The sequence below is a fragment of the Dermacentor albipictus genome, chromosome 1 (assembly GCF_038994185.2).
Source record: "Dermacentor albipictus isolate Rhodes 1998 colony chromosome 1, USDA_Dalb.pri_finalv2, whole genome shotgun sequence".
Lineage (NCBI taxonomy): Eukaryota > Metazoa > Arthropoda > Arachnida > Ixodida > Ixodidae > Dermacentor > Dermacentor albipictus.
The window spans coordinates 137,870,373-137,897,839 of record NC_091821.1 but is presented as its reverse complement, the minus strand read 5'-3'; the positions used below and the strand labels follow the sequence as shown (position 1 = coordinate 137,897,839).

The following is a 27,467-nucleotide window of genomic DNA, read 5'->3' as shown; positions in this document are numbered from 1 at the left end:
ATCTTGCTGCTCGCTAGAACTTTTTTTTTTATTTTCCCTGCTCTGGCTTCCTATAACGTGTTTTTATTCCAATCTCCTGACGTTAAACTTACGAAACTGCCGACTCAAGCATCGGGCGGTGACCTGCAGCGTTGCCTGAACAGCCCTATGAAACGCTCTCCTCGTTTATAGGAGGTTAGTTTTGTTTGCTTTCAAAACGAATAACATTGCCTACATTGAACGGTTTTTCTTATCTAATTAGCTGACAAGAGGTGGGGGCACGCTCAAGGGGAGAGGGTTTCGATGGGGCCGAGCCAGCACTCTGAAAATAGATAACCGGGTGAAGAGGGAGGTGCCAGCGTCTGCGGTTTGTCCGCTTTCCCTTACTTAGCTTGTGGTGGCTTGTCTAAAGTCGCGGCGGCGTACAACGGACAGTCAAGAATGCCGCTAAAACGGATACTTAGCAAAGGTGCGTTGGCAGAAAAATGTCGTAAACGCACCGAAAGTTCTCAAAAACGTTACGCGGCCACGCCAAAAGTTCGATTGTACGCAAATAAACCCATGCTCTTGTGCAGGTGCGAGTAGCCAGTGCCTGAGTGATCGGCGGCAGCCATCTTCTATTCCTTTCGGAACGGGGCAGTCTCCGGCTATTAAAAAAAAATGAAATCCAGTTTTATTCGGCGTATTAGTGCGTCTTTAACGCGTACACGTCACTTTGACGCAATGAGTTTTCGCGGTTTTGTGGCGTCGAGTGACAGGCAGGAGAAGAGCGTGCAGCCTGAAACCTATTGACGAATAGCAGATGCTTAATGGCGAAAAGGCGTCGAATCAGAAATAATTATTTTTCTTTTGTTCGGTCGAATGATACATAATCAGTGTGTACACGCCATGTCACATTGGGAGCTATCGCAGTTTTCTTGACGTCGCATGACAGACAGGCGAAGTGGGGGTGGCCCAAAAAGTTCTTGACCAATTGCGGAGGGATGACTGCAGAATTGGAAGAGAAAAGTTTCGAACACCTTTGCGTTTAGCACCTCTGATCTTGCAATATAGCCATCCGTAGACATTTCTTTCATTGTTCGAAACTGTTCCTCGGAATGGGCGCTGGTTCACTGAAATAAAGACAAACCATCCCAAAACATAACAGCTTGCTTTCAAATGCTTCGAGGCAAAAAGGACAACTGTCAAGGAAACATACAACGGGAGATGCATGCGTCAATCATGGCAGCTTTTATTTGTACACAATAAATACACGAGTAGCGGGATGCTACAAGCGTGGACTTTTTCGTCGATTCAGCCACCGATGTGTTCGCACCTGAAACAACAAAAAGATACACTTTTGTTCAACCCACACAATCTCACAGGTTCAATCCGAGCGTATTGATCAGGAAGCGATATAGTTAAACCTGCGGCTTCCACTCTACTGTTCATGCTTGTAAAGCTATTGACAGGCAGCTTTGCGGCTTAGTAATTACATTAGAAGCTTGCTGTTGCAACAGAGAGCTGTAACTTCTTGCCCGCGTACGGTATTCAGTAGTTGTCCACAATTTTCGCCCACACATTACATTTACCAAAATGTCATTCTCCTACGCTACGCAAGAATACAGTAGTCTTGAGTACTCAAGGAAGTACTTTCTTAAATTGAGCTAGTGCCGATCTACTGACTTCTTATTTGATGAGTATATTGCTTCACTTTGTTCTGGCTGTGTACTTCCCTGTCAACTGGCCTGTGGGATAACCTTCGTTTCTCTAGCTTGCTTTGTGAGTGTGTGCGTGATTTCTACTTCTCTTTTTCTTATCTTTCCATATTCCTTCTTTCTCTTTTACTCTAGGACAGCAAATTGTATATTTTATTCTAGGCTGTCTCCAATCTTTGCCTTTTTTACTCCATTCTCTCTCCATGCCTAATTTTCCATTCTCTACGTGTAACTTTGTGATTCAAGGCTTTTTGGAGCGTGTGAATGATGAAATGAACTCAACAATGCAAATGGTCCAAGAAACGACACTCACCGGAGGTACAAGCAAGGCAGCTATCATAGTTTACGCCAGAATTTAGTGGTATCCGTATCCGTAACCTCCCTTGAGGACAACACCGTGACCGTAGCCGAGACCGCCATAGCCGCCATAGCCACCATAGCCGCCATAGCCGGCGACGGCAAGACCGCCGTAGCCACCACCGTATCCGCCGTAGCCACCACCGTATCCGCCGGTGGAGACGATGGCGTGGCTGACAGACACGACGGGCTGGACGGTGTGGGAGACGGTGGCAACGGGCTGCTTGACGTAGGTCACGACGGGCTTGGTGACGTAGCCGACGCTGACGACGGGCTTCTTCACGTAGGAGACGGTCTTGACGGGAACGGCGACAGCGTGGTGGCCGTGGCCGTAGCCGTGGCCGTATCCGCCATAGCCGCCATAGCCGTAGCCGGCAAAGCCAGCGCTGGCGGCGGCGATGAGAGCGGCGAAGACGATCTGCGCGCGCCAAAGTGAAATCTGTCATGAGTGCATACCTAATTTCTGGGTGATCTGTGTTTCAAACGAATGGATGGTTGTGCGCGACAAATCATTTATGAGCATCAATTTTTTGGCATGCCTATTCTCCCCATTGATGCTAATTGGGGTAGTGTAAATCAATAGAAAGAAATTTGCGAGTTTATATAGTAAACGCAAAACGCCGTATTTTATTACCACTTTATATTCGCAAGAAGGCGCACGTGTACCTCACTTTTAGCCGTCGGGATCCACCTTAAACGCAAGGCCTATTTATTCCTAGAACAGACTTCATGACATCGGTTTCATACGATCACGAGAGGTCTCGAATCGACGAACGTCACTAAAGAAGAGGCCCGTATTTATACGAACGACGTGCCTTTGGCTGTTGACCATAATCTGTGTTTTTCTATCAAATCGCCTTGTTGAGTAGATATCCTACCAAAGTTGACCTCAGCAGACGTCTTCGGGCACGGAATCGATTCGCAGAGTCACGCTGTCGCTGTTGAACAGTGATTAACTTTGTGCACGGCTCCTCTATTCCTATTCTCGTAGTTATTTGTTTACTTTGTCCTAAGTGGCTGTTTTAATGTTAAAACCTTATCATTAAGAAATGCCGAATCTTGAGTGTGACAGTGCATTGCCAATATTTCACATCCAGCCTATTAAAGCTGTGTAGTAGACAGCGTAATCAAAACGTAAAACTGCCGCGTTCGCGACAGCCACGAGAAGTCCGCCAGCCTCCGCGCTTTTCTTTCGGTCACATTCCTCTCGATGCAAATGTCGCATGTGTGGACGCTTAAACACAGGAGGCGGGGCTTTCAAGCGCTTACTCGCTTCATATACGATTGGAGTCAACAAGTTTTTGGCTTTCTTCTTCTTTTTGATTGTGAGGGTCAATGTGCGATCACTTAGTTACAAGATGAATGGTTCGTCTTTTGAATCGCGGTTCTTCTGAATGCCGTACACGCGTTTTGTTGAGCGGCACCGCGAACATTAGCGCTCGCTTCTGTCTGCAAGAAAAAAACGCCGGTTTTGTAGTGCTTGCTGAGCTGGTAATGATGCTTTCTGTTTTGTTCATGCAACATATACAAAAGAAGGAAAGATGCAAGAAGAGCTGTACCCTCCGTGGTTGCTTAGTGGCTATGGTGTCGGGCTGCTAAGCACGAGGTCGCGGGATGGAATTCCGGCCACGGCGGCCGCATTTCCATGGGGGCGAAATGCGAGAACACCCGTGCACTTAGGTTTAGGTGCACGTTAAAGAGCCCTAGGTGACCGAAATTTCCGAAGCCCCCCACTACGGCGCGCTTCATAATCAGAAAGTGGTTTTGGCATGTAAAACCCCATAATTAATTTTAAATAATTAACGAGAGCTGCATGTTTCTCGTTATAGGGCCTACTTGTTCAGCCCTTACTGGGTTTGTGGTGAGGATAGACGGCCGAGGTGTGAATTCTTTCGTTAACAACACGGCAGAGCCACCAACTACTGAGGCAATATTTGGTGACTCCGCACACTGCCAGCAACTTGTGAAGCTCAGAACAAGCAGATGGTTTCTGTTATAGAGCAGGAAATTCACAAGAAACGTCCCAGTAGGTAAAAATACACGCCGCATGGTAAGCACAGAAGCACCGGTGGTACATGCAGAAGTGAATACAATGAGCGTAATTGTCAAAGAAGTGAGCATCATGGTTTAAATGTCATATGTGAGGTGATTAGAAGTAACGAGAGAAGCGCGGCAAAGTCCAGATGCCAGCCATCAAGGCAAGGGAGCTGCTTAAAAGCAGCGTCGCGCCTGTGTCCGCCTTGATGACCGGCTCATGGTGCGATGCGAGCACGCCGTTGGAGGAAAGGTTAGAAACGCAGCAGATGCACTGCGGTGTTGCTTCCACCAACACCTCAGGAGAAATGAATGCAACTCACGAGGGTGTTCATGGTGCTGGTATTCCTCAGGAGGTTCTGGCGAAACTCTGATGCTTGCCGTCTTGGTGGGCTCAACTTATATACCCCTGTGACACCGAGGGCAAAGTCGTGCGGCCTGACCCAGCGCGAACAAAGTGTTGAAAAAAAGCAAGAAAAGGTCCAGCCTCCTGAGGAGAAGGGGTGTCCACGCCTTTGCTCCCTCTCTTCATTTGCCCTCCGACGACTGAACACCCCACCACCGGAAGTCAGATGTAAGCGATAAGAAGCAGCAAATATTCCACAGTCTTGCGTTCTACCGCGCCTGCAGCCCACGCTGTCCACTGCGAGTGTAAAGGGGGAAAAAAAAGAAAAGAAAAAGCATGCACAGAATAAATGGCCGCCAACATTCTCGCGGATATTTGGCCGGAGTTTGTCTCGAGGCACCTGTAGGAGAGTGGCTCGATTATGTACCTTTCTAGGTTTTCCGATATGGGACTCGCGCTCAAGGTTACATCGTATTTTTTTTCTTCTTTTCTCCCCTCTCCCCTTTCTCTTTCTTTTTCCCTACCCGTTTTCTCCATACGCACAGTGCGGGTGCCGTATTCTATGCCGTGTGTTTCTAGGCTCATTTTCTGGTTGCTCATTTGTGTTTAATTTGCTTGTCCCTTGGGCGATTTAGCTGCGCCTCTCTTTTTTTTTGCTCGCCCCCTGTGCGGCCGCCTCAGCCAACGCTCACCCCGTTAGCGTAAGCGTGCGCCGTTGGCCTGCATCTTGTCATGAATCGCGTTTCACTTCGAGACCCCCCCCCTGAGTGACATGTTTCGCGTTCCTTTCTTTACGTATTATTTTAATGTCCGCCTTGTTTCTTCACCTGTCCATAGACCGGAGATCGTAAAAGTGGAAGGGGGTCGCAATTAGGCGGCCCCGGTCTTTCACAACGCAACCTCGCCGTGGCAACGTTCTCGCACGCCGACGGCCACTCCTTGTTTCCTGGCACCTTTTCTTTTTTTTTCCTCCCCCCCCCCCCCCTCTGTTTTCGTGTGTTCGGTTAATCGTGTGAAATTGCCGCTCGCCAGTATATTACAATACGTGGTTTTTCGACCGGCCCTCTTTCTCGCGAGATCCGAATGCGAGGACCGCCGGGAAAGCGCTGCTGGCGGGCGCGTGCGTGCGTGTATGCAGGCACGCGGTGTAATTGCCCTCGACAGCGAAGCGGGCGCAAGAAAACGAAGCCAAGCTGGACGAGCGTGTCCGCAGTGTGATTGGATTTGTGTTTCCTTCCTGCGGCTCATTACGTTATGATGTGTACTTTCTTTTTTTACTCGCTCGCTTTGCGACACTTGCGGGCTGCAGGGACTGCGGGCCGCTGTCATCGTGTGCCGGCGCGAAGCGAATATCGCCGCTTAAAGGACAGGCCAGTGTAATTTATTCAAGGCCAGCGCGAACAGTAAGCGACGCGACGCCTTTTCTTGTTGCTGTCGTTGCCGTTTCTTTGAGATGGAAAACGTGAGCGGCCAATGAAGGGTGGGCAGAAAAAATTGGGCCCGGACTTTGGAACGCGCGCCTTGCCGTACGGGCCACTGGCTTCCAATGTTTGTCAATGAGCGGCAGTGTGTGCGGCGAGCCGGTCGCTGCGAAGTACGACCAACGCCCAGGCTGGCGTCGCGGGGGCTGGCCTCGCCGCTGTTGCTCGCCGATTATGGACGCCACACACGCGAAGTTCGCATACAGTTTCTGCGCTCCGGTCGCCAGCCTCCGGCGTCGTTGCATGCTAGGAAACTCGCGGGTTGGCGTGATGTCGGTCGACAAGTAATCGGATGGTGCACGTTGTTTCGCATTTCGATGGGGACGCAATGCAGAAACACTCGTGACCCGTGCACTGGGGCCACGTTAAAGATCCCCAAGTTGTCAAAATTAATCTGGAGTCCCCCACTACGGCGTCGTTCGTGGTTTTGTCACGTAAAACCCTAGAATACAGAGCACGTTGTCTCTAAATGGGAATGAGTGCCAAAGACCTGCCGACCAAGATAGGACAGATCGTATGTTCTTCAATGATAGTTATTATAATAGGTCACATGCATGCTTTACAAACGACTCTTTCGGTATATCTGTTGTTACCGAAAGTAAACTAAAGCAACGAACGTGCGGCCTGCGTCACGCGTATTCAGTTCGGCTTACCAATAAAAGGAAAAGCGTGTTCTTATTTAAACCAGTTTGGAATGCTTTTGTTTACGTCTGCTTTTCACTTATCGTAGAAGCCTTTCTTTTGTTTATATCAAATCCCGACCGCGGCGGCCGCATTTCTATTGAGGCGAAATGCAAGAAGAAAATAAAAAAACGCCCCTCTACGTAGATTTACGTCCATGTTAAAGATCTTCAGGTGGTCGAAAGTCCCCCCCCCTCCCCCCCCTATGGCGTGTCTCATAATCAGATTGTGGTTTTGGCACGTGAAACCCCATAATTTAATTTTTGTTTCATTTTTCTTAATCGCGCACGCAATTAGGTGAAGGTTAGAAAACAGAAGCCACGAACCAAAGCTGCTTTCATTTTTCCTAGCGGCTACTCGGAGAGAAATCCTGCGACCGCCGAGCGCTTACGTTCACATGCTCGTGCGAGTTACATTTTCCTCGTTCTTTTGCTTTGGTTGCTTGTCTTTCGCTTTAACTAAGCGCACCTTTTCCGCTTCCGGGCGTGCTTACCAAGGCTTATCGTGCGTAATGGCTGCGGTTATAATTACCGGCTACGCTCCTTGAGTCCGGCTTGCATTGTTCACCCATTTTACTCTGTTTATTTTTCCACTTTGTTATGTTTCCAGGCTTCTCGCTTATATGCGTCACCTTGAAGTACACGGGTTTGAGCTGGAAAGCAATCTTATTTCCCTGCGGCTGGCGTTTCTGCTTAATAAAGAAAACGAAACCTTACTGTTCACTGTCGCAATGTTTATTTCCTGCTTTTATGTTACTAAACGACCTTGACATTTGAATACGTCGGCTTGCATGCGTGTTGGAATTGCAGGTGCGCCGTTAGAGTAACGACGTAAGAGCAACAGCTTACGTTCAAGTGTTTCTCCGAGTAGCAGAGTCGGGTTGCGTGAAATCATACGTATGGCAGAGTTAGTCGTCTGCGATTATATTGCCGCATTTAATTTTCTGGTAGCTTGAATTATTAATCGCGGCTCTTCGCAAAGCATCCTTTCGCAAGGCTTTTTCGGTACGCCAGAAATGTTTCAGATAGCATGTGCAGTCACGTGCAATATGACCTGCAACGTGTTCGTGGTCGAAGGGGCTCCAAGACTGTACGGCTGCGCAGACACAGGATAAGTTCCAGACCTAAACACAGCTTCAATTAGTGGTATTTACTAAACCGTTATTTCGCATGTCAGAGCCACCGCGCAGCCCTGGAGCCCCTTCGGCCACGAACAAGGGTGTTTCAAGACATATTGCACGCGGCTGTACGTGTGTCTGTGCTGGATTTGCCGATGCAGAAGCGGTTTGTTTGTTTCGCTGTCATTTAGCTTCGTTTCTTTTAAAGCGAAGCTTTCTTTGCGAACACTCCTGACCGTAGCTATACTGCTCTCTTGCCGAAGAGCTCACACCCAAAGAGAAACACTGAATTACGTGCTCGACGGTGGGATTGAATTAAGCTACCTTGTCCCCCAGCACTGCATCCCGATGCTAAGGGCTCTACGCAAGTTCTTTAGGGCTCGTGAAATGTGCGACCGACTTTGAAAATTGTGGCGCGTAGCATCACTTTATTGTGCGAGTTTTTCTGACTTTATTTTTTATTGTTCCTCCTCTCACCTGTTATTCGCTTTACCCCTTTCCGCAGCACAGGGGAGGCAGCCGATACTTACACTGGCTAACCTCGCTGCCTTTGCTTCCCTTTTGTCTCCCTCTCTTTCCAACCATGAGGCCACAATTGCACGTATACTTCTCGTACCAACGCGAACTAGCTCTTCGAGATGATCGCCGCGCGCGTCACATTGCGTAGCGCCGCTATGCGAGCGTGCACATGCGCGCTTGCCTGCATTGTTTTACGCCAACGACGCAGGAATGAAAGGGGAAGATTTATAGCATTTGATTTGTCGCTTCTCTTCACAAGTTTCGAACATCCGAGTTGGATCTGCATAGTGTTTGTAGGTGGAAGGTTTTTTTTCTTCTTTTATTAATTTATTTTTCGGCGCAGTTTCCGGCTTGTTGGGTTCAGCGATGCCAGACACTTGTTCTAAATGGATTTGTGATCGTGGCTTGGTGTAGGAGGACTTACGCACCTACTTTTAAGGTAGAACTGACACAATTTTTCGCTGACATTTTTTTTTCTCGTAGATAGCCCGCGCCTCCCGAATCATTGTATGAAGCCTGAATTCCTCGAACATACAACAACTCATGAACCATAACAAACTTTAATGTGACAAGTTCAAGCAGTGTGAGCCAAATTTCTTGGCGCAGGGTTTGTTTACAAGGCATTTCTGCACGTCACGTAAAGGAAGCAGAGGGGGGGGGGGGGAGAGCACGTGGTCTCACTGATGCGTGGGTCGGTGCAGTAGTCGAAGCTGCATTGTGACAGCCTTGCCTAATGTTTTAGACAACGGGATATTAGGGAAGGGATGGACGACAGGTTCTGTGCGTTCTGACAGAAGCGACATCAGGGGACCAGGCTCAATTTCTCTTGTGGAATGCGAAGAAACGCAGAATGAAAGAGCAAATATTCGTTTATAAGGCGCGCGTAAACCTTTCGGCGAGACACGGTCCGTGGGCGGCTTGCGAACACTTGTACAGGCTGACCGGGGCGTGCTTGAGTGGTTTGTGACCACCACCACCTCCGATTGTCGTGTTGAACACAGATGCTTTGTAAACAAACCCTACGCCAAGGTGCCTCGCTCTATTGGCGCGCATTTAAATATGGTCGCCTTAAAATACGGTATAATTGCGATTTTTCGCATGGTCAAGAATTATGCGGGCGACAGCTGTTTGTTAAAAAGGGGAGGAGGGCGGGGGATAGAGAAAATTGGGATGCATTTTTTTTTTCATTAGTACCTCTCTAGGCAATAAATCTGTTCTAGTAACATCTATAATTGTTGTGGAGAGATTCTCTACATGATCACAACACTAAAGAATATTTTCTCAACTTTTAGAGATCCAATCCCCCGCGTCATTCACCGCAAATTTTTTCAGCGCTCTCACTGACCGTTGTTTATCCTGTTCAAAGCGCATCGCCACGTTTAAATGGACACTGAAACAAAACACGAAAGTGATCAAATTCTGGGGTTTTACGTGCCAAAACTACAATCTGATTATGAGTCACGGCGTAGTGGAGGTCTCCAGAGTTATTTTGGCCACCTGGGGTTCCAAAACGGGCAGCTAAATCAATTAAACGAGCTTTCTTTCTTTTTCTCTTTTTTTTTTGCATTTCGCCCCCATAGAAATGTTGTACTGCGGCCGCCACGGCCGGGAGCGAACCTGCGACCCAACTATGCCAGAACCCACGACCTTGAGCTCGGCAGCGCAACACCGATGCCACGTCATGGCTTGCATGCGGGGCGTTAGCACTATATTAGTTTAGGCTGAGAAACTGATATTTCGAAACATTATTTCCTCTGATCTCGCAGTGAGAGGTTAATTACTAAGAGAGAAAAATGAAGGCCAAAGTACCATTATTTGTTTTAAATTTCGACCCGACACTCTTGTACGTCAATGTGACGTCACGAATTTCGAAGCATCCCATATATGAGCCGTTGTAGGGCCGTAAATGGTCTCGAAACTATCTAAGTTTTTGCCTTGGGTACAATGTAGAACACAGTGTAGTTCATCTTTACCGATAAAAAGATAACTAGGCCCGAGCAGACGCCATCAAAATCTAGGACGTCATGGAGAGCCTGCGCGCGGCAGCTTGAAGGCGGCGTCGCCGCTCGCCCTTCGTTTCAGCATCTTTTCTGGCCAATCAAGCCTCCTCTCTCGATAACAGCACATTTTCTTTGTATGTGTTGTAGACCTGTAATTTACTAATGCAGCTAAATTTATTCGTCTTTTTGATGCCACTTTCAGGCACTTACCTTGCGAAATTACTTTGTTCGTGAAAAACATGTTCTGAAGATACACCATTCCGAACTACTAGCTATATACCAGGTCCTTTCTGTTGATTACGTTCTATCTCGCCTGCTACTGCTATCGACCTTGAAAACCAGTACTGATTGCTTCAGTTGAAAGTGGTTGGAATATCTTTGGACTGTTGACTTCACATCTATGCCATCCCCTGTTGTCGGTAAATGTACTATTTGCAGTCGTTCAAAGACCTTCAACAGCCGAACTCTGTCGAGTGAGGCTAGCTTAGCAGGACTCTTTGAGGAGCTATCAGGCATTGTTTGGGACATCATCGGCCTTAGTTAGATTAGAAGAACTGGTGAGGCTTATACATTGCTAAATAACGGCCATGTCCTCTGCTATAGAGGTCTCCCAGGTAAGAAGCAATACGGGGCGGGATTCCTAATCCATAAGCACATACCGGGCAACATTGACGAATTCTACAGCTTTAATGAAAGGGTAGCAGTGGTCGCAATAAAACTTAATAAGAGGTATAGACTAAAGGTAGTACAAGCCTACGCTCCTACATCCATTCACGATGATGAGGAAGTAGAAAAGTTTTATCAAGATGTTGAATTAGCGATGAAAAAAGTGCAAACTCAGTAAGCTGTAGTAATCAGCGACTTCAATGCAAAAGTGGGTAAAAAGCAGGCTGGTGAACAAGCAATTGGCAACTACGGTGTCGATTCTAGGAACGCTAGAGGAGAGATGCTGGTAGAGTTCCCAGAAATGAATAAGCTAAGAATAATGAACACCTTTTTCAAGAAGCTGAGCAACGTAAAGTGGACCAAGAAAAGCCCTAATGGTGAAACAAGAAATGAAATTGATTTCGTACTTTCTGCCGATCCCAGCATAGTGCAAGATGTAGAAGTGATAGACAGGGTAAAGTGCAGTGATCATAGGTTAGTGAGGGCTAGGATTCACCTCAATTTGAAGAGAGAAAGAGTAAAATTGGTTAAGAAGAAACAGGTCAACCTAGATGCAGTAAGCGCAAAAGCAGACAAATAAAGGTTGGTACTTGCAAACAAATATGCAGCCTTACAACAGAGAGATGAAGATGACATAGAGGTAATGAATGAAACCGTAACTAAGCTGGCTTCAGAGGCAGCAACTGAAGTGAGAGGCAAGGCCCCAAGGCAACCAGTAGGCAAGCTCTCCCAAGTAACAAAGGACCTAATAAGGAAACGACAAAGAATGAAAGTCTCTAACTCAGGAGATAGAATTCGCGGAGCTGTCAAAATTGATCAACAAGGCGAAAATAAGTGATATTCGAAATTATATCGTGAGAAAGACTGAAGAAGCCGTAAGAAATGGGCGCAGCCTGAAATCAATGACAAAGAATGTTGGCATAGGACAAACCAAGATGTATGCACTGAAAGATAAGCAGGGTAAAATCATCAGCAATTTCGAAGGTATAGCAAAAGCAGTGGAAGAATTCTACACCGACCTGTACAGTATCTAGAGGGCTCAGGGTAACTTCATTCGAAAGAGTAATGAACAGGATACAGAAACACCTCCTATAACTAGCGATGAGCTCAGAAGGGCCTTGCAAGCGATGGAACGGGGAACAGCGGCAGGAGAAGATGGAATAACAGTCGATTTAATCAAAGATAGAGGAGACAGACTGCTTGGAAAACTGGCGGCTCTTTATACGAAATGTATATCGGCGGCAAGGTCCCGGAAAACTGGAAGAATGCAAACGTTATCCTAATCCACAAAAACGGAGACGGTAAAGAATTGAAAAATGATAAGCGTATTAGCTTACTCCCAGTATTATATAAGATATTCACCAAGATAATCGCCGATAGAATAAGGGCAACACTGGACTTTAGTCAACCAAGGAAACAGGCAGGTTTCAGGAAGGGATACTCTACCATGGATCACATCCATGTCATCAATCAGGTAATCGAGAAATCCGCAGAGTACAATCAGCCTCTATACATGGCTTTCATGTATTACGAAAAGGCATTTGATTCAGTAGAGATACCAGCAGTCTTAGCGGCATTACGTAATCAAGGAATACAGACCGCTTACGTAAATATGCTGGTAAATATCTAGAGAAATTCGACAGCTACCTTAATTCTCCACAAGAAAAGTAGGAAGATACCTATAAAGAAAGGGGTCAGACAAGAAAACACAATCTCTCCCATGCTATTCACTGCGAGCTTGGAAGAAATATTCAAGCTATTAAACTGGGAAGGCTTAGGAGTAGGGATCGACGGCAAATACCTCAGCAACCTTCGTTTTGCCGATGACATTGCTCTATTCAGCAACACTACAGACGAATTACAACAAATGATTGAGGACCTTAAGAGAGATAGTATAAAAGTGAGGTTGAAGATTAATATGCGGAAAACAAAGATAATTATGAATAACCGGGCAAAGGAACAAGAGTTCAGGATCAGCAGTCAGCCTCTAGAGCCTTTGAAGGTGTACGTTTGCCTAAGTCAATTACTCACAGGGGACCCTGATCATGAGAAGGAAATTTACAGAATAATAAAAATGGTTTGGATCGCACACGGCAGACATTGTCAGTTCCTGACAGGAAGCTTACCAATATCATTAAAAAGAAAGTTGTACAGTCAATGCATTCTACCGGTGCTGACATATGGAGCAGAAACTTGGCGAGTGACAAAGAACCTGGTGAACAAGTTACGGACCGCACAAAGAGCGATGGAACGAAGAATGCTAGGCATAACCTTGAGAGACAGAAAGAGAGAGGTTTGGATCAGTTAGTAAACTGGTATAGCCGATATTCTAATTGACATTAAGAGAAGAAAATGGCACTGGGGAGGTCATGTAATGCGCAGGTTAGATAACCGCTGGACCATTACTGCTACAGAATTGGTACCAAGAGAATTGAAGTGCAATAGAGGAAGGCAGAAGACTAGGTGGTGTGATGAAATTAGGAAATTCGCGGGTGCTAGTTGGAATCGGTTGGCGCATGACAGGGGTAATTGGAGATCGCAGGGAGAGGCCTTCGTCCGGCAGTGGACATAAAAGAGGCTGATGATATGATGATGATGGAGCGCGTGGTTTTTTTGTGCAGCCCAGCTAAAATCAAAGGCCGTGGAGATGACCGATCAACTGCCATATGCGAGAAGCGGAGTCTGCGATACTTCATAGTTACTGACACCAATGCATAAAAACATCTCATAAGCATCTTCTTCAGCATGAGTTAAATGCTTTTAGAGACAACGTAAAAAAGTGAGGCATATTGATTTCTCACGCCCAGTCAGTGGTTCTGCTGCTCACAAGAAAGTAAGCGAAGAACTTAAATCCTTTCGTAGACGACCAGAGGGAGGCATTGAAGTCGCACGCAAGCATCGCTTCCATGGTATGACAGTAGACTGGCAGCTTAGATGCACCCAACACGTATCTGCTCTTGGAAGCCAAACCAACGCAACCATAAATGTTCTTCGCCGCATTTCGGGTGCGAAGTTGGATGGAATATTTTTGTTACCATCCAACGACCACTGCGCCCTCACTATTTCTTCGCAACATATCTCAGATTTCACTTCACTGAGTTTAACTGCTAAAAGCGCGCAGTCTGCATATATGCATGGGAATTACAAAGCAACATCAAGTATGAGAACTTCTCTCCCCCCCACCCCCCTTTGCTGATCCAAAACGTGGAGCCACGTCGCCAGCTTTTTCGACTAGTCACCCAGCTCTCTCCACAGCCACTCGTTTCCATAATGAGAATCGTCCTAGAACACAGTTAGAAGGTGTCTCCCAACAGTACGTTGGGACACTTCCTAGGTCGACTTTCTGACATCCTGATTTGAACGATGCTTCCTGGCGTCTGGAACTGCCGACAACTGAAACATCAATACAAGGCCTTCGCAGTAAAAATGAAGTACGAGCCGTCGCAACGATGTAGTTGGCTTCACATCATCTGTTTGAAAGATATGAAGACTTCATTCATGTGTAAACTGCTGGCTCTGGCGATACCACGGAAAGTTCCACATCGGCATTTGACATTCCATAGTTACGCGAAGAATATGCATGTCGGTTGGGTCATACTTCGTCTTCAAAGTAATCAAAGCTTGTATCAAAGCTTGTAATCAAACCTGTCGAAGACGCGAAGAAAATGGATCGTCATAACTGATTATTTGGCTGCTTTTACGTGCGTTGAAAATATCACTCTGAGATAAAAAAAACGCACGTGAGCCCTACGCTCGCTTGAAAGAACATACTCAAACTGCAGGGTTAAAATAATATGAGGAGGTATTCCAATGGGTTTCAAGTCACTTCGGAATCAAAGGAAATGAAATGGCGGATACGCGGGCAAGTGTTGCTCATGAAAATTCGGAAACCCGCCTTATTCCGATGTCCTTATCTGACATACTGCGAATATTACAAGCCTCATGAGAGAACTTGAATGTGTAATGTATAGTAATGTATAATGTTCCCGCTCCTGCTATAGCCATATATTGGGCTGCAGTATAAATAAATAAATAAATAAATAAATAAATAAATAAATAAATAAACTGTGTGCGTCGAATTGGTTCACAGCGAAAACAAAGAAATCGGTGTTATATATGCAATTGACTCCCATCTTGAGAACCCTCAGTTTCCAAGACGCATCGACACACTTTGCCTCGGAACTGCTTCAGGCACAATTAAGCTTGTGTCCCCTCCAACATGTTCAGGTGGCCACGATGAAGAGGACGTATACCAGCTCGACTGTCCCAGACACATTAGACATAGACAACGTCTCGAACAAGAACTCCGTTTAGTTGATTCCCATCGAACCTTTTCACTGGCCAAAGTGTAAGGTCCATGGCCAACAAAACTACCGCTTTGCAAAGCGATGAAAGCACTTCAATGCTTCTTTTGTGACGAATGTGGACTCCACCATATCGTAGGCAATTGTGTCTCATGCGTCTATCTGGAACTTGTGTACCCCAGACATTGGCGGACTTCGTTTCAAAGAAAAACTTCCAGGAAGACCTTCGCTCAGTGTTATTACATGTTCTGTTTTATTGAAGCATTGCCTAAAGAAAGAATCTGGCTTATTTATATGTTTTATTGTATGTTGTTAACCAAGTGAAAAGAGGTAGCCCGACATACAACGACAACTTATCTGTTTGTTTTTATCTCAATTAAAAAAACTTGCAGTTCAACCAGAAAGGCGACGCATCGAATGCCGTAGCAAATTAGTGGACAGCTATACAAGCATGACAGTTTTTTCGTCCGCATAAACTTGAAAACATAAGCATTCTAACTAAATTAACAAACATGATGTCACCCGCGCACAAGCAAGCATGAACACATCTCACTCGATGACCGGGGAAGCTCGCTGTCGAAACGCTGGAGAGAGGAAGCGCGGCAGCAGCAGCGAGCAAATAGACCTTCGTGCTGCGTCTCGCGTCAACGCGAACTTAGCCGCGGAAACAGCGCGCGGCGGACTCTGCCCCCGTCGCAGATGACTTACAAGATACGGCGGCCCGGGCGGGCGCGCGCGGCCACCTGGGCCGCCCGAAGTAGAACGCGCTCCCCCCCCCCCCCCCCCCTCCTTCCCTGCGCTACCCCCGGAGCCTCGCGCTCGACGGAAGACGGCGCGCTTGCTTCCCGCCCTCGCACGCGCGAGATTGAGCCGCGATCGCCGGCTCACCTCGCGCGCTTTCATTCGCACATGCAGGATACGGCGCGCGGCGATGATGTTATGGCCGTTGGACTTTATGCGAAACTTAAGGGGCGGTGGTGACGCCGACCGCAGAAGTGTGCCGAGAGTGTTCATATAGTTGCTATCGCAATAAAAAAAAAAAACGCTTCGAACCCGAACAAACAGTGCCACAGACTTGAGCGAACGCAGTACTGGGAATTATGAAGTATTTTTAATAAATGTGGCAGACTTAATCTTCACTTGTAAAATAATGTTCCAGTCAACCTTGAAAGACTATTGCGTTTAGTTGGTCATTCCGCGGTGTTCTGGCGTGCAGTGGTGGCAATATATCAGAAATTCTACAAGAGGTTGCGTGGGATCGCGTGACTGCGGAAACAATATTAAGTGGTCTCATTGGGACCAATTTGGGCAGGGGTGTTTACAACAAATGGGAGGCATGCAGCAGAAAGGAAAACCCGCTGCGGTAGCCCAGCGGCTAAGGCGTTGCGCTTATGAGCGCGGGGTCGCGGGTTAGAATCCCAACCGCGCCGGCCACATTTCGATGGTTGCGAAATGCGAAAGTGCTCCTTTATTTAGATTTAAGTGCACGTCAGAGAAGCCCGGTTGGTCCCTGTTAATTCGGAGTGCCACACTACGCCGTGCCTCATATACAGATCGTGGTTTTGGCACGTAAAACGCCAGAAGTTAATTTAAATAATAACATGATGACGAAACCACGGATGTTTATGCCGCATCGGTATAGCAGCGGTAGTGACAACGACCGCAAACTCTTGCTCCAGGCAACCCCCAAGGCGACAAGACGAGCGTAACTGGGTCGCCGCCATCATTCGTTCGTGTTCCACAAGGCCTGGATCGCTATGCGGGTATGTACTTCTGCAGCTGCGAGCGGACTTCTAAGGACCCGGCGAACTATGGCGTGCGTGCATTTATGCATATATTCTGGTCTACTGACAAACGTAATGCTTTTGCTCGTAACCTTTTTAGTGCTGCTGTGCGCTCGTTAGCGCAGTCCTCTGGTCAGTTGTACGCAAATAAGCGACCTGTGTTTACTGTACTGGTACGATTTGTGGGAGCAGAGAGGGCTTTTCATTTTCTATGTCTTTTTTTGCTACCGCGTATCTTTCGAACGTGGCCTGTGGCGTTGTTGTGTAGAACGGCACGGCTAAGTACTGCACGTGATCATTTCAACAGTCTACACGGTAATGCAAATTTTGACTAGGGGCTGGCATCCACCGAAGCCATGCGAGTTTTCTGGGTTAGGTTGAAACTCGAGCAGAGCATTCACGCGACGGTATGCGTTGTTCAATAAGAAAGCAAAATCCCAAACTCGGAACTACTTGCACAAAACACTTTTTATTTCGATTTAAGCGTGTGTCCTGTCCAACATGTTCATGCGGCCACGACGACGAGTACGTATGTCAGCTCTTTCACAAACTGCCTGAAAAAGTGTGAGTTATGCAGGGTGTTCCCAACGATCATGAACCAAGATATCATCATCATCATCATCATCAGCCTGGTTACGCCCACTGCAGGGCAAAGGCCTCTCCCATACTTCTCCAACAACCCCGGTCATGTACTAATTGTGGCCATGCCGTCCCTGCAAATTTCTTAATCTCATCCGCCCACCTAACTTTCTGCCGTCCCCTGCTACGCTTCCCTTCCCTTGGAATCCAGTCCGTAACCCTTAATGACCATCGGTTATCTTCCCTCCTCATTACATGTCCTGCCCATGCCCATTTCTTTTTCTTGATTTCAACTAAGATGTCATTAACTCGCGTTTGTTCCCTCACCCAATCTGCTATTTTCTTATCCCTTAACGTTACACCTATCATTCTTCTTTCCATAGCTCGTTGCGTCGTCCTCAATTTGAGTAGAACCCTTTTCGTAAGCCTCCAGGTTTCTGCCCCGTAGGTGAGTACTGGTAAGACGCAGCTATTATACACTTTCCTCTTGAGGGATAATGGCAACCTGCTGTTCATGATCTGAGAATGCCTGCCAAACGCACCCCAGCCCATTTTTATTCTTCTGATTATTTCTGGCTCATGATCCGGATCTGCCGTCACTACCTGCCCTAAGTAGATGTATTCCCTTACTACTTCCAGTGCCTCGCTGCCTATTGTAAATTGCTGTTCTCTTCCGAGACTGTTCAACATTACTTTAGTTTTCTGCAGATTAATATTTAAACCCACTCTTCTGCTTTGCATCTCCAGAAGAGCAGGATTGGCCACCCTGGTGCAGTACTTGGCCACAACCTCCTATATGAACACAACAATCGAACCAAGATATAAAAATATACAAATGCCACGTAGCTGGGCAGAACCAAGGTAGTTTTGTATGTCGTCGCTTGGAGATAGATTACTTTCTGCGTTCCGCCTAATTACATGATTAGTATTAATTAATTAATCAACTTCTCAAATATTATTGCCGCGAGACCGGTCGCTCGAGGCACTTCGCATGTATTCACGGGCTTTTTTCATGCTCGGAAAAACACTGTTATATAACACTTATTGAGCAACAGAAAGCTGTATCGGGAGTTTTTCATGTTGCTCTACCATTTCCTCATTGACACTTGCCGTATGATCATAATATTTGAGAGGTTGATTAATTAACACTAAATATGTAATTAGGCGGAATGCAAAAAAAGTAATCTGAGTAACTCCAAGTGACGGCAAACGACTATACTTTGGTTCTGCACCGCCACGTGCCATTTGCATATTTCTTAATCTTGGTGCGTGATAGTTGGGAGAGCCTGTATATTATACGCTAGCGCACAGTAAAGCACGCGAGTGAAAGACATGCCAAAAGCGGTTTCCTCTGAGCTAGTTGTGGCTTACTGCAGCTATACAGCCGACGATAACGGACGAGACAGAAAGGAGTGGAGGGAAAGCTCTTGCACCTTAGCTGTATTACAAGTTATCATGGGTTGTACGATGCAGTAGACGGACAGCCGACTCTTGACAGTCGACCTTTCCTTTGTCTGCGGAACTCTTATTGGGCATTCAGCGGGGCTCTAATTGTATCTTGCGAGCCAAGGGTACTTAGAGGCACAAAGCAGACTGAAAGCTATAATTAAGCATGTCTCGTCTCATGCTCCCATCTCTGTCCTCATCGTGTCTATACCGTACATGCCTACTTATATTTCATCTCTCCTCTTTTCCCTTCTTTCAAGGCATATGCTTGCGGGCTGAGTATTCTGCCTCAGGGCAGATTGCTCTGGACCTGACCTTCAGCTGAATATCAAGCTGCTGGAAGAATGCTCGGCTCTGAAGCCGAAGTCTCTCTATGAACATTATCGCTTTATCTCTTTCATTGCGAATTAACCTTTTCTCTTCCTGAACACTAGCGTTTAGCGAGTACAACAATCCTGAGATCGTCCTTAGGCTATATACAATATTTATTGTTGCGTCTTACGCACAATACTTAATTTGAAAGCATTCCACATACTTTACCGTTTATCGATCGCTGTTCGTGCCGTTCGTGGTGGCATCCGTAACTGTTCGGTGTACTTTTGAATTATGTATTTTGTTTAGGCGAAATTTCTGATCCCTATAGTCATGTCTCGTGTGCATATGAAGCGACACACATTCGCGCGACGCAGTCTTCTTGCAGCTTCCTACGTCATCCGCTCATTCTTTCCACCCGCATGCACCCTTCATACCATGGAGTTCACGGTACATTTCGGTGTGTCTTTTATGGGTGTGGATACACCGAAGTGTTGCTTGCCTTTTCTTCTTTATTACTGTGAACTTGCCATGACTCACAGCAATCAGGACGCGGAACTCGCCAACGCGCAATAATCCATTCGTAACAGGGCTTCTTTTTTTTTTTCCTTTTTTCTGCATTGCCGTTAGGGCTGCCGGTATCGTCTGATGTAGTGAGATTGGCGCGAGCGTTACGTCAAAGGGAGGCGGCAACAACTGTACAGCGCTGGCAAAAGGACCCGGACGATGGATGCGATGCGGTTCGCAGCTGTTATCCCGCATTGACAAGTTGGGCCCGCCAAGATGGAACCGTCGCGTGGGTGAGCGTTGGCAGGTCAGTCGTCGAGCGCACCGACTGCCGGAGCGCCGGTGCAAGATGGGCGTGGCGGCCTTCTTACGCAGCTGGAGCCCGTCAACGATGAGGGGTAGGCGGCCAGTTGCCAGCGCAGTCGGTTACCAATTTGGCTGGCCCGAGGCGAGACGGCCCGCCGCCAGCGTGACGACGAGCACGCTGCCGCGTGCGAGCCCCCCGCGGGCAGCCGACCCACCCCACCGTTGGGGGGGGGAGTAGTGGATTACGCAATGGTCCTCGCGTGCGTCGCGCGCCGACCGAACGAGGCCAGGCATTCCGACTCGTGGAGCGTGCGATCACAACCGCCTTCCGCATATCAGCACCCGCGGCTACCTCTAGCAGCACGCGCGCGGCCGCTGCTCGGTCGTCGCCGCGCCTCTGTGCGGAACGTGGCACAGTAGAGAGAGCGGTGCCGTTCACGGCGACTACGCGGCGTCCGCGCGCGCACGAGCGCGTTTCCCTTTTGTTGTCGCCCTCACACCCGCCGGCGCGTCGCGGGTCGTTTTGGTCTCTCGGTAGCCCGCCGCTTTCACGCCGACGAAGGAGTATCACGTTCGCTCTCCGTTGTCCGGTATAACGAGCGTGAAAAACTCACGAAGCCGCGTAGGTCTTCGCGTTATTTCCTTGTTCGCGCTCTCCTTTACTCTCTATATTTCGTAATGTTATCTCTGTCATTCGAAAATAAATCTTCGGCAAGAAAAGTAAAGTGGCTAGGAAGAAAAGAAAAAAAAAAACTGGAGCCTGCCAAGAGCCAGAACGCGCCTTCGCATCGTGCGTTAGTCGTTAATGCACGTGCCTCTTGCCGTTCGTAGATACAAGCATTTCGTAGCTTTCTTGTCTGCATCGGCGATGCGAAATGTATTCGTACCAAGAAGGTTTCGTCTAAACTATGCGGCCTTGCAAGTCATAGCTAGCGGCATTCAAGATGCCCGAATGATAGTACGCAATGCTGCACTACTGGCAGTGTTGTTTTCAGTAGGCCTTCTAGGGGTTATATTTGCAGTTATTTACTTGCACATTTAACGTTTATTTTTTTGCGTGATTGTATACGTAAGTCTTGCTAAGCACCCTTGTTTCAATGCCATGCTAAGGGTCACTGCGACATATTATTAAATAAAGAAAATATTTTCACCTTGCGGTTGAATAGCGCCCACTTAATAAGTGAACCACCTCTAAAGGTTTTTAGTTGGTCGATCAGATAACGTACGTCGCTTTTTGTAGTAGTCTACAGTGCATATGCTTGTCTCAGAGTGTTATGCCAGACCACAGCACAAAAGGCTTCATTTATTGCTCGGCGAGATCACGCATAACTGAATCTTGTACAGTGATCTACATATGTCTGTCACAGGGTGCGACGTCTGGCAACAAAACACATGTTTCATTTATGGATCGATCAGATCACGTTCGCAGCACTTTGTAATAGTCTATGTATGTTTGGTGCAGCGTGCGACGTCAGACAAAAGAACAAAGGCTCCATTTATTACTAGGTCAGATTGCGCTCACGGCCTCATTATAACAGTCACTATAAGCTTGGTAAAGGCTGCACATTAGACAACAGAACAAAAGGTTTAATTTATTGCTCTGCGAGATCCCGTTCACCTCGTTTTAAGCAAATGTCTACATGCCTGCATAGGGTGCGTTGTCAGAAAGTAGAATGGTTCACGTCCGTAATTCACAACACGAGTTGCCGGAACAATGCATCGCCGGAGGTGCCTGCTCAAGTCGCCGTGCACTTACTCTGCTGCTGCGACGCTGTAACTGCTCTCCGCTTTGCCACATGCCGTCACTCACAGCGGTGTCCAGTACGCCTGGTTTTAACGCGCGACAGCGTTAAGGGCCCCGTGTCGCATAAAATCTGGTGTCGGCGCCTTGCGTCGGACGTTGTTTAGCGAAAAGTCATTCCGAACCACAACTACCAAGGCCCTCCGCGTGGCGCAGAGGCGTTACTGAACTAATTGCATTCATCAAAGTAAGATGCGCCAGGAAAATTGTAACCTACAAACTTAACACAACCTACAGACATGATAGCGTCGGATTGTAATTTCAATATACCAGAAAATTATCCTGTAAAGCGCAAACTCAAAAATAAACCCTTTTTCCCGGGTGACCTGAGCCCGGGCTGGCAAACTCGCAGGTTCTTTGCTCATTAAAGTTTTTTCCGTCCGTTCTTTTCCAGCGTTTCTACCGTTCGTATGCGGCGCGCTGCGCTCGGTTCCTTGCAACAACACCATCCAGATGGCACTCGCCTCCGCGTATCCGCGGCCCACGGAAGAGGCCGCGTTTCTACCAGAAAGCTCGCCCGCTCGCCTTTGTGCATATCGTTCGCCGCCAGCGTTTCCTGGTAAACATTACGATTACATAAGCTGCAATTGCCGGGAAGCATGAGAAGCAGTCAGGGATCTTTGAATGCTATCACGTTCCACTCTTAAAAACGAACCTTGAGCGTCCAGCAAAATTTTTTGGCGAACTCGGACTGAGCCGGTTGGTGGCACAGCGACAGAAAGCGTCTCGCTGTTCTTTACAGTGTTACTGCAAACTTAGAGCGTCGCGAAAAAGTAGCGGTGCCCTGTGTTTAGTAATCGAGGTTAAGAAGTGTTATTGGCGTGCCAATTAACTACGTCTATGTAACAAGAAGAGTGGCAATTTAAACAGGTGAATAAATGAAAACTGGAGGAAATGTTCGCAGTGCCGGATGTCCCTCACCCCTGACGGCGCTGGCGTACTGATGCGACTGAAAGAATCCCTTGGTGTGCATATTCTTGTTTTTCCTCAAGATTGTGGGAATGATGGGTGGGGTTCAGGCATCGATACTTTCGTGCTCTCTTCTAAACCTTGTATTCAGTAACTTGACGCGTTAGCTTGAATTTAGGGGCTCTTATTTTTCATGTGGATACTTAAATCGATCGATGTCGCCTATATTCGAATGGTTCTCCGATTTAGTAATAAAACATTTTGCCCTCAGATATGATTGCCACAACCTAGAATGCTTTGACTGGCGAATGCTTGAACGAGAAATTTTCTTCAACTTTATCATCAGTAGTAATCTGCGAACTTTGAGACGCTCATTTCTTTTAATTCTTTAGTGTTCTGTATCTGCTCGGGAGTATTCCTTAAAAAAGCGAAAGTCTTCATTTAGACTGCATTGCCACCCGCAGGTGTGTGCAAAACCGAGTCTGTAGAACAAAGGGTGGGAAAAAAGCTGGGCTATAGTTCGAACACATCCGCGTTTCTTGTATCGACCGCGACAGAGCGTATATGGAAGGCGGATTTTTTTCTAATGAACAAATACGTGGCAAGAATAACAAATCGAGCTGTTTGTGGTGGATAAATCAGCTCCGCATGCAAAGCTTACCACCCGTCCTGATAAGCCAGAGTACCCTTACGAGACTTTTTTCGCTTTCTTAAGACCGACTTCTTGCATGAAGGGGGGATCACACTAAATGCCGTGGCCTGCGGCGTGGTCTAAAGAAATAAAAGAAACGGCAAAGGCTCGTAAGCAAGACATTCCTGAGTAGGGCGCACTCTCGTCAACTTCGGCGTCCAAGGGTCGCTACTGCATTTAAGCAAATCAAGTAATTGCATCATTTTGGCGTGCAAAAGCAACTTCAAGCCAATAGGCATACGCGCCAAGGTCAGGAGCTCGATATTCAAGGATACGCGAACATTAGTCATTACTGTTTCCCAACACTTGCTGGTAATTGTCCTCGGCCGTAAATGAGATTCGAATTTCTTGATGTTCTCTTGGCAAGTGTGCTCGAAGCACGTGGACGAAAGTGACGCTAGATTCTGTAGTCGTTCCGACTCTTTTGCTGCGGAAAGAAGGCGATAAGGAAAGAGCCACATTCTCACAAGCATCGTTGTTTTTCGCGGAGACAAAACACAAGTTTTTGTTGGTACAGAAGTCTCTGATCACTCTGACAGCTGCTGACTTTCACGACCTCTTGTACGAGCTGTTATGCGCTACATGAATCTGCCGTCGTGCGCACAACATTGCCCAGTGGTGAGACTGAAAGAAACCAAAAAAATATTTATCTGGATTTGCAAAGCTTTTCTTTCTCATCAGCATTCGTAAGTCGTGCGGTTGGTAATAGAATTTGCTGCGATAGATAACACGACGCAGACAAATGCCTACAGGACGAGCCACATGCACGTGTGGCGCCCCGTTGCATGCGATTGTGCAGCGTTAAAATTCGCAGCGGATTCTACTACCAAAGATGCGCCAACTGAGGGGCCCCAAGAGCTGTTCTACTAAGGAAATTTTCGTGACATTTATTGTGTAAGTGAGTCAATTAATTGTGACCGCCTTGGGTTCCTTAACGTGCCCCTAAAGCACAGTAAACGAGCGTGTCTGCGGTCCGCTCACATCAGAATCAAGCCACCATGGCCGGGATTCGAACCGGCGACGTCGGGCTCAGCAGCAGAACGCCATAGAAACCTCGGCGGGTGACGTGTTTTCGTACACGCGACGGATGTGCTTGTGGTGCAGAACTCATTACGGACCTCGTTTGCATCTTATATGTGAACCCTGGAAATGGTCTGGCTAACCTTCTTCATTAATGCGAAAGTATTATGTGCCCCATCAAGCGAAAATCCGGCGTTGTCGGCGGCGTGACCGAAAAATGGTGCCAAAAATGGCCGATGGCGCGACGAGTGAAAAAATGCTCGGTTTGACGTAAAATCTGCCAGGCAGGCTTCTGTAAACAAAGTCAATCAATGGAATTGAAAAGAAAGTTTACTACATTTCGGTCTGCATAAGAATCGAACCCGCGTTTCCGCGGGGCGAGACGAGCACGCTTCCCCGACGCCACGGTGGCTCTACGGTTGTGGCTGATTAAAGCTGTGCCTAGTGCGTGCGTCATTGCACGCGCCCCGTCACTGCCTCCGTCATTGCCTCCCACGTGTAACTTGCTCTTCGTATTTCATCGTAGCTGTGTCTACTGCGATGCACTCTCGATGCCAGATCAAGAGCGTATAAAATGAGGTGTGCCTATAGTGCGTTCATCATTGCACACGTCACGTCGCTGCCTCCAGCGCTTGCTCTTCGGATTTTATCGGTGCCGTGTATACTGGGATGCGCTCCGAAGCGTCTACCACAGCGGCATCTGTGAAACGTGGTCGCCCGCGGAAGCACGCCGCAGAAGACGAAGCAAGGGAACACAAAAAGGAATGCCGTGCAAGTTTACAACGCGCACGAAGACATACGGATGAATACCTAAGCGAAAACTTTTCCCCAGAGCGACTACGATGCTTTCGCATTCCCACACGTAAGCAATCTTAAGTGTCTCTGCCGAACTTTTTACTTACAGCGGTATCAGCTTGCGAGCACACGAGGGGTATTCGCACCATCCCGTCGCCGCCGCGCTCTACCGGGTGCGACGGCGCATGCGCGGCCCGTCTGAGTAGCCCGCGCGCCGAGAGTTGGTCACGTGATCTGATGCGGGTGCGAGCAGAGAAGGCTGGTGTCTTGATGCTAGCAGTTTACCCGCGCGCCTTACGTTGGTCACCTGACCTGCTGGGTTTACGAGGTGCGAAACGGTGAAATCGTAAAGGGAGCGGCAGCACGGAACGTTCGCTTTCTGACAAGCACGCGCACTCCTCGCTGCCGGCACACCTCAGCACGCCAGCGTTGAAGGCGCGAGTGCACGTTCCCGTCGAGTGAACCCTGTGCTTGAGCGCCTTTCCGTGTGTGACATCATGCGTGTTAAGTTAGTAAACGAATATTTACTGCAGTTGATACTGCCCACGAAATTATGAGCCTTACCTTGCCTAATATTCTAATACTTTGCTATCGCTTTATGTAAGGGTGCTACTGCGATTTTCTTGCTTGTAACATTTGCCGAGGCACTCGTTTTTTTTTTTAAAATTTAGCTCACAAGGGAGCAGGAGTAGCCAGCGCCCTCAAGTTAACCAGTGTACACCTAAGTATATTTGAGAAGATTAGCAGCATTCTTGCTTCATACGCTTACCGAGGGGAAAAATCAATTACCCTCCTCGGCGTTGTATTTCTATTGCCATGCAGAAAACGCGAGAGAAGCGCAATAACTTATGCTGTTTTTGTAGATTGCATACATCATGTCACAGATGCTCTCGCGTTGATTGGCTAAGTCTTTAAATGGAAATCAGCATGTTAGATATGGGGCGGCAAGATATATTCTTGTTTCCTGTGTCACTATTGAAGACACACTGGCCTGAGCAATATATTACTGGAACTTAAGGCACAAATTCATTTTCCCCTTCAGCTCGGTTACTGCACTAAGTTTTTTACTTGTCCAAGGAAGATGGTGTATTCAAAACCTGTTATTAGAAGCTTGGACTTCACACAATGTTTATCATGGTACAGTCCGTGTTTGCATCCAAGCAAGCCACAGAGCCGATCTTCCTGTTGTAAAAGCATTTGTCTACAGTGTGCCTAAAGCAAGTATTATGTACATGCTTGGTGGCGCGAGACCACATCCACTGAGACCGCTGTGACAGAGAGACAGCTCTTACGCACACAGTCGCACGAACCCAGAAGATAAATCTTGGACACCTATAACACAGCGTGCAAAAATTTGACGAATGCTTCTTTCTCTTCAGGCTACCCTGCTTTCGAACTATCTGTCTGTACCTATGATATCTCACTCACTTCATCGGGTATTTTCGCATGCTGGTCTACATATTTGTAGCGGCGCTGCAAACCGCCACAACGCGTATCGAGACAAACGACGATGGCAGCAAAGGAGAGATCGTCAAGCTTACAAACCACGACACAACCATTGGCTCCGACGGGCAGCCTGCGCTCGCGCCGTTCCGCAGTTTTCTGCTGATTAAATGTGACCACGGTCGCCTACTCGGCGAGCTCTACGTATTTCTATTTATAACCACATGCTCTAAAAGCAAGGAATAAAAAAATGCATTTAGGTTACAGCCATGGCCGCACCGCCCGGACGACTCTGTAACCTTCTCACGGAATTCCCACGCAGCAATCTGAGACTGCGCATACAAGGTCGTCTCCGTTTCCGACACAGGTATATTTTATCCCTGACAAAATCTTCTGTATACCCTGAGTTATGCCTTGTTAAGCAAAACTGCGCCGCATGAACGGCGCTCTAGTACATTATCTCTGAATGACCTTTGAGCTGGTCGAATTTGAGGGCTGAATCTAAAGTGGTGGTGGTGTTCGTTCGGACACGAATGTAATCTCTATTCAAATGAGACGGCATATAGAGGCGCACGCGTGTGCGAATTGTGCGCGTTTGTGTCCTGTATCTATAAGCGCGCATTTTTTACTAGAACTGTGGAATAGCCGTTTTATCTAGTGGAATAGCCTACCTGTTTTATCTGGTGTGCCACA

The 27,467-nt window shown here is 47.4% G+C and overlaps 1 protein-coding gene and 1 long non-coding RNA gene across 3 annotated transcripts in view; one reads left to right on the top strand and one right to left on the bottom strand.

The window, feature by feature from the left end:
* Positions 1-1,186: 1,186 nt before the first annotated feature.
* Positions 1,187-21,896, bottom strand: LOC135911811 (shematrin-like protein 1). Its single transcript, XM_065444149.2, has 4 exons — positions 21,872-21,896; positions 4,391-4,710; positions 1,990-2,451; positions 1,187-1,294 (listed from the first exon to the last, which is right to left on the bottom strand). Coding segments are annotated over exons 1-3 (741 nt in total). The 5' UTR covers positions 21,873-21,896; the 3' UTR covers positions 1,187-1,294; positions 1,990-2,031.
* A 3,226-nt stretch (positions 21,897-25,122) lies between these two features.
* LOC135911808 (uncharacterized) overlaps positions 25,123-27,467 on the top strand; it is a 27,825-nt gene continuing 25,480 nt past the window's right edge. For both annotated transcript variants that reach the window (XR_010567458.1, XR_010567459.1), the window contains exon 1: positions 25,123-25,398. This is a non-coding gene — a long non-coding RNA (uncharacterized lncRNA). The remainder of the gene's footprint in view (positions 25,399-27,467) is intronic.

Bases quoted from the DNA above. Each gene is read 5' to 3' on its own strand.
- LOC135911811 (XM_065444149.2), bottom strand. The intron at 2,452-4,390 runs GTGAGTTGCATT...TGGCGCGCGCAG, and splicing joins CCAGCACCATGAACACCCTC to ATCGTCTTCGCCGCTCTCAT.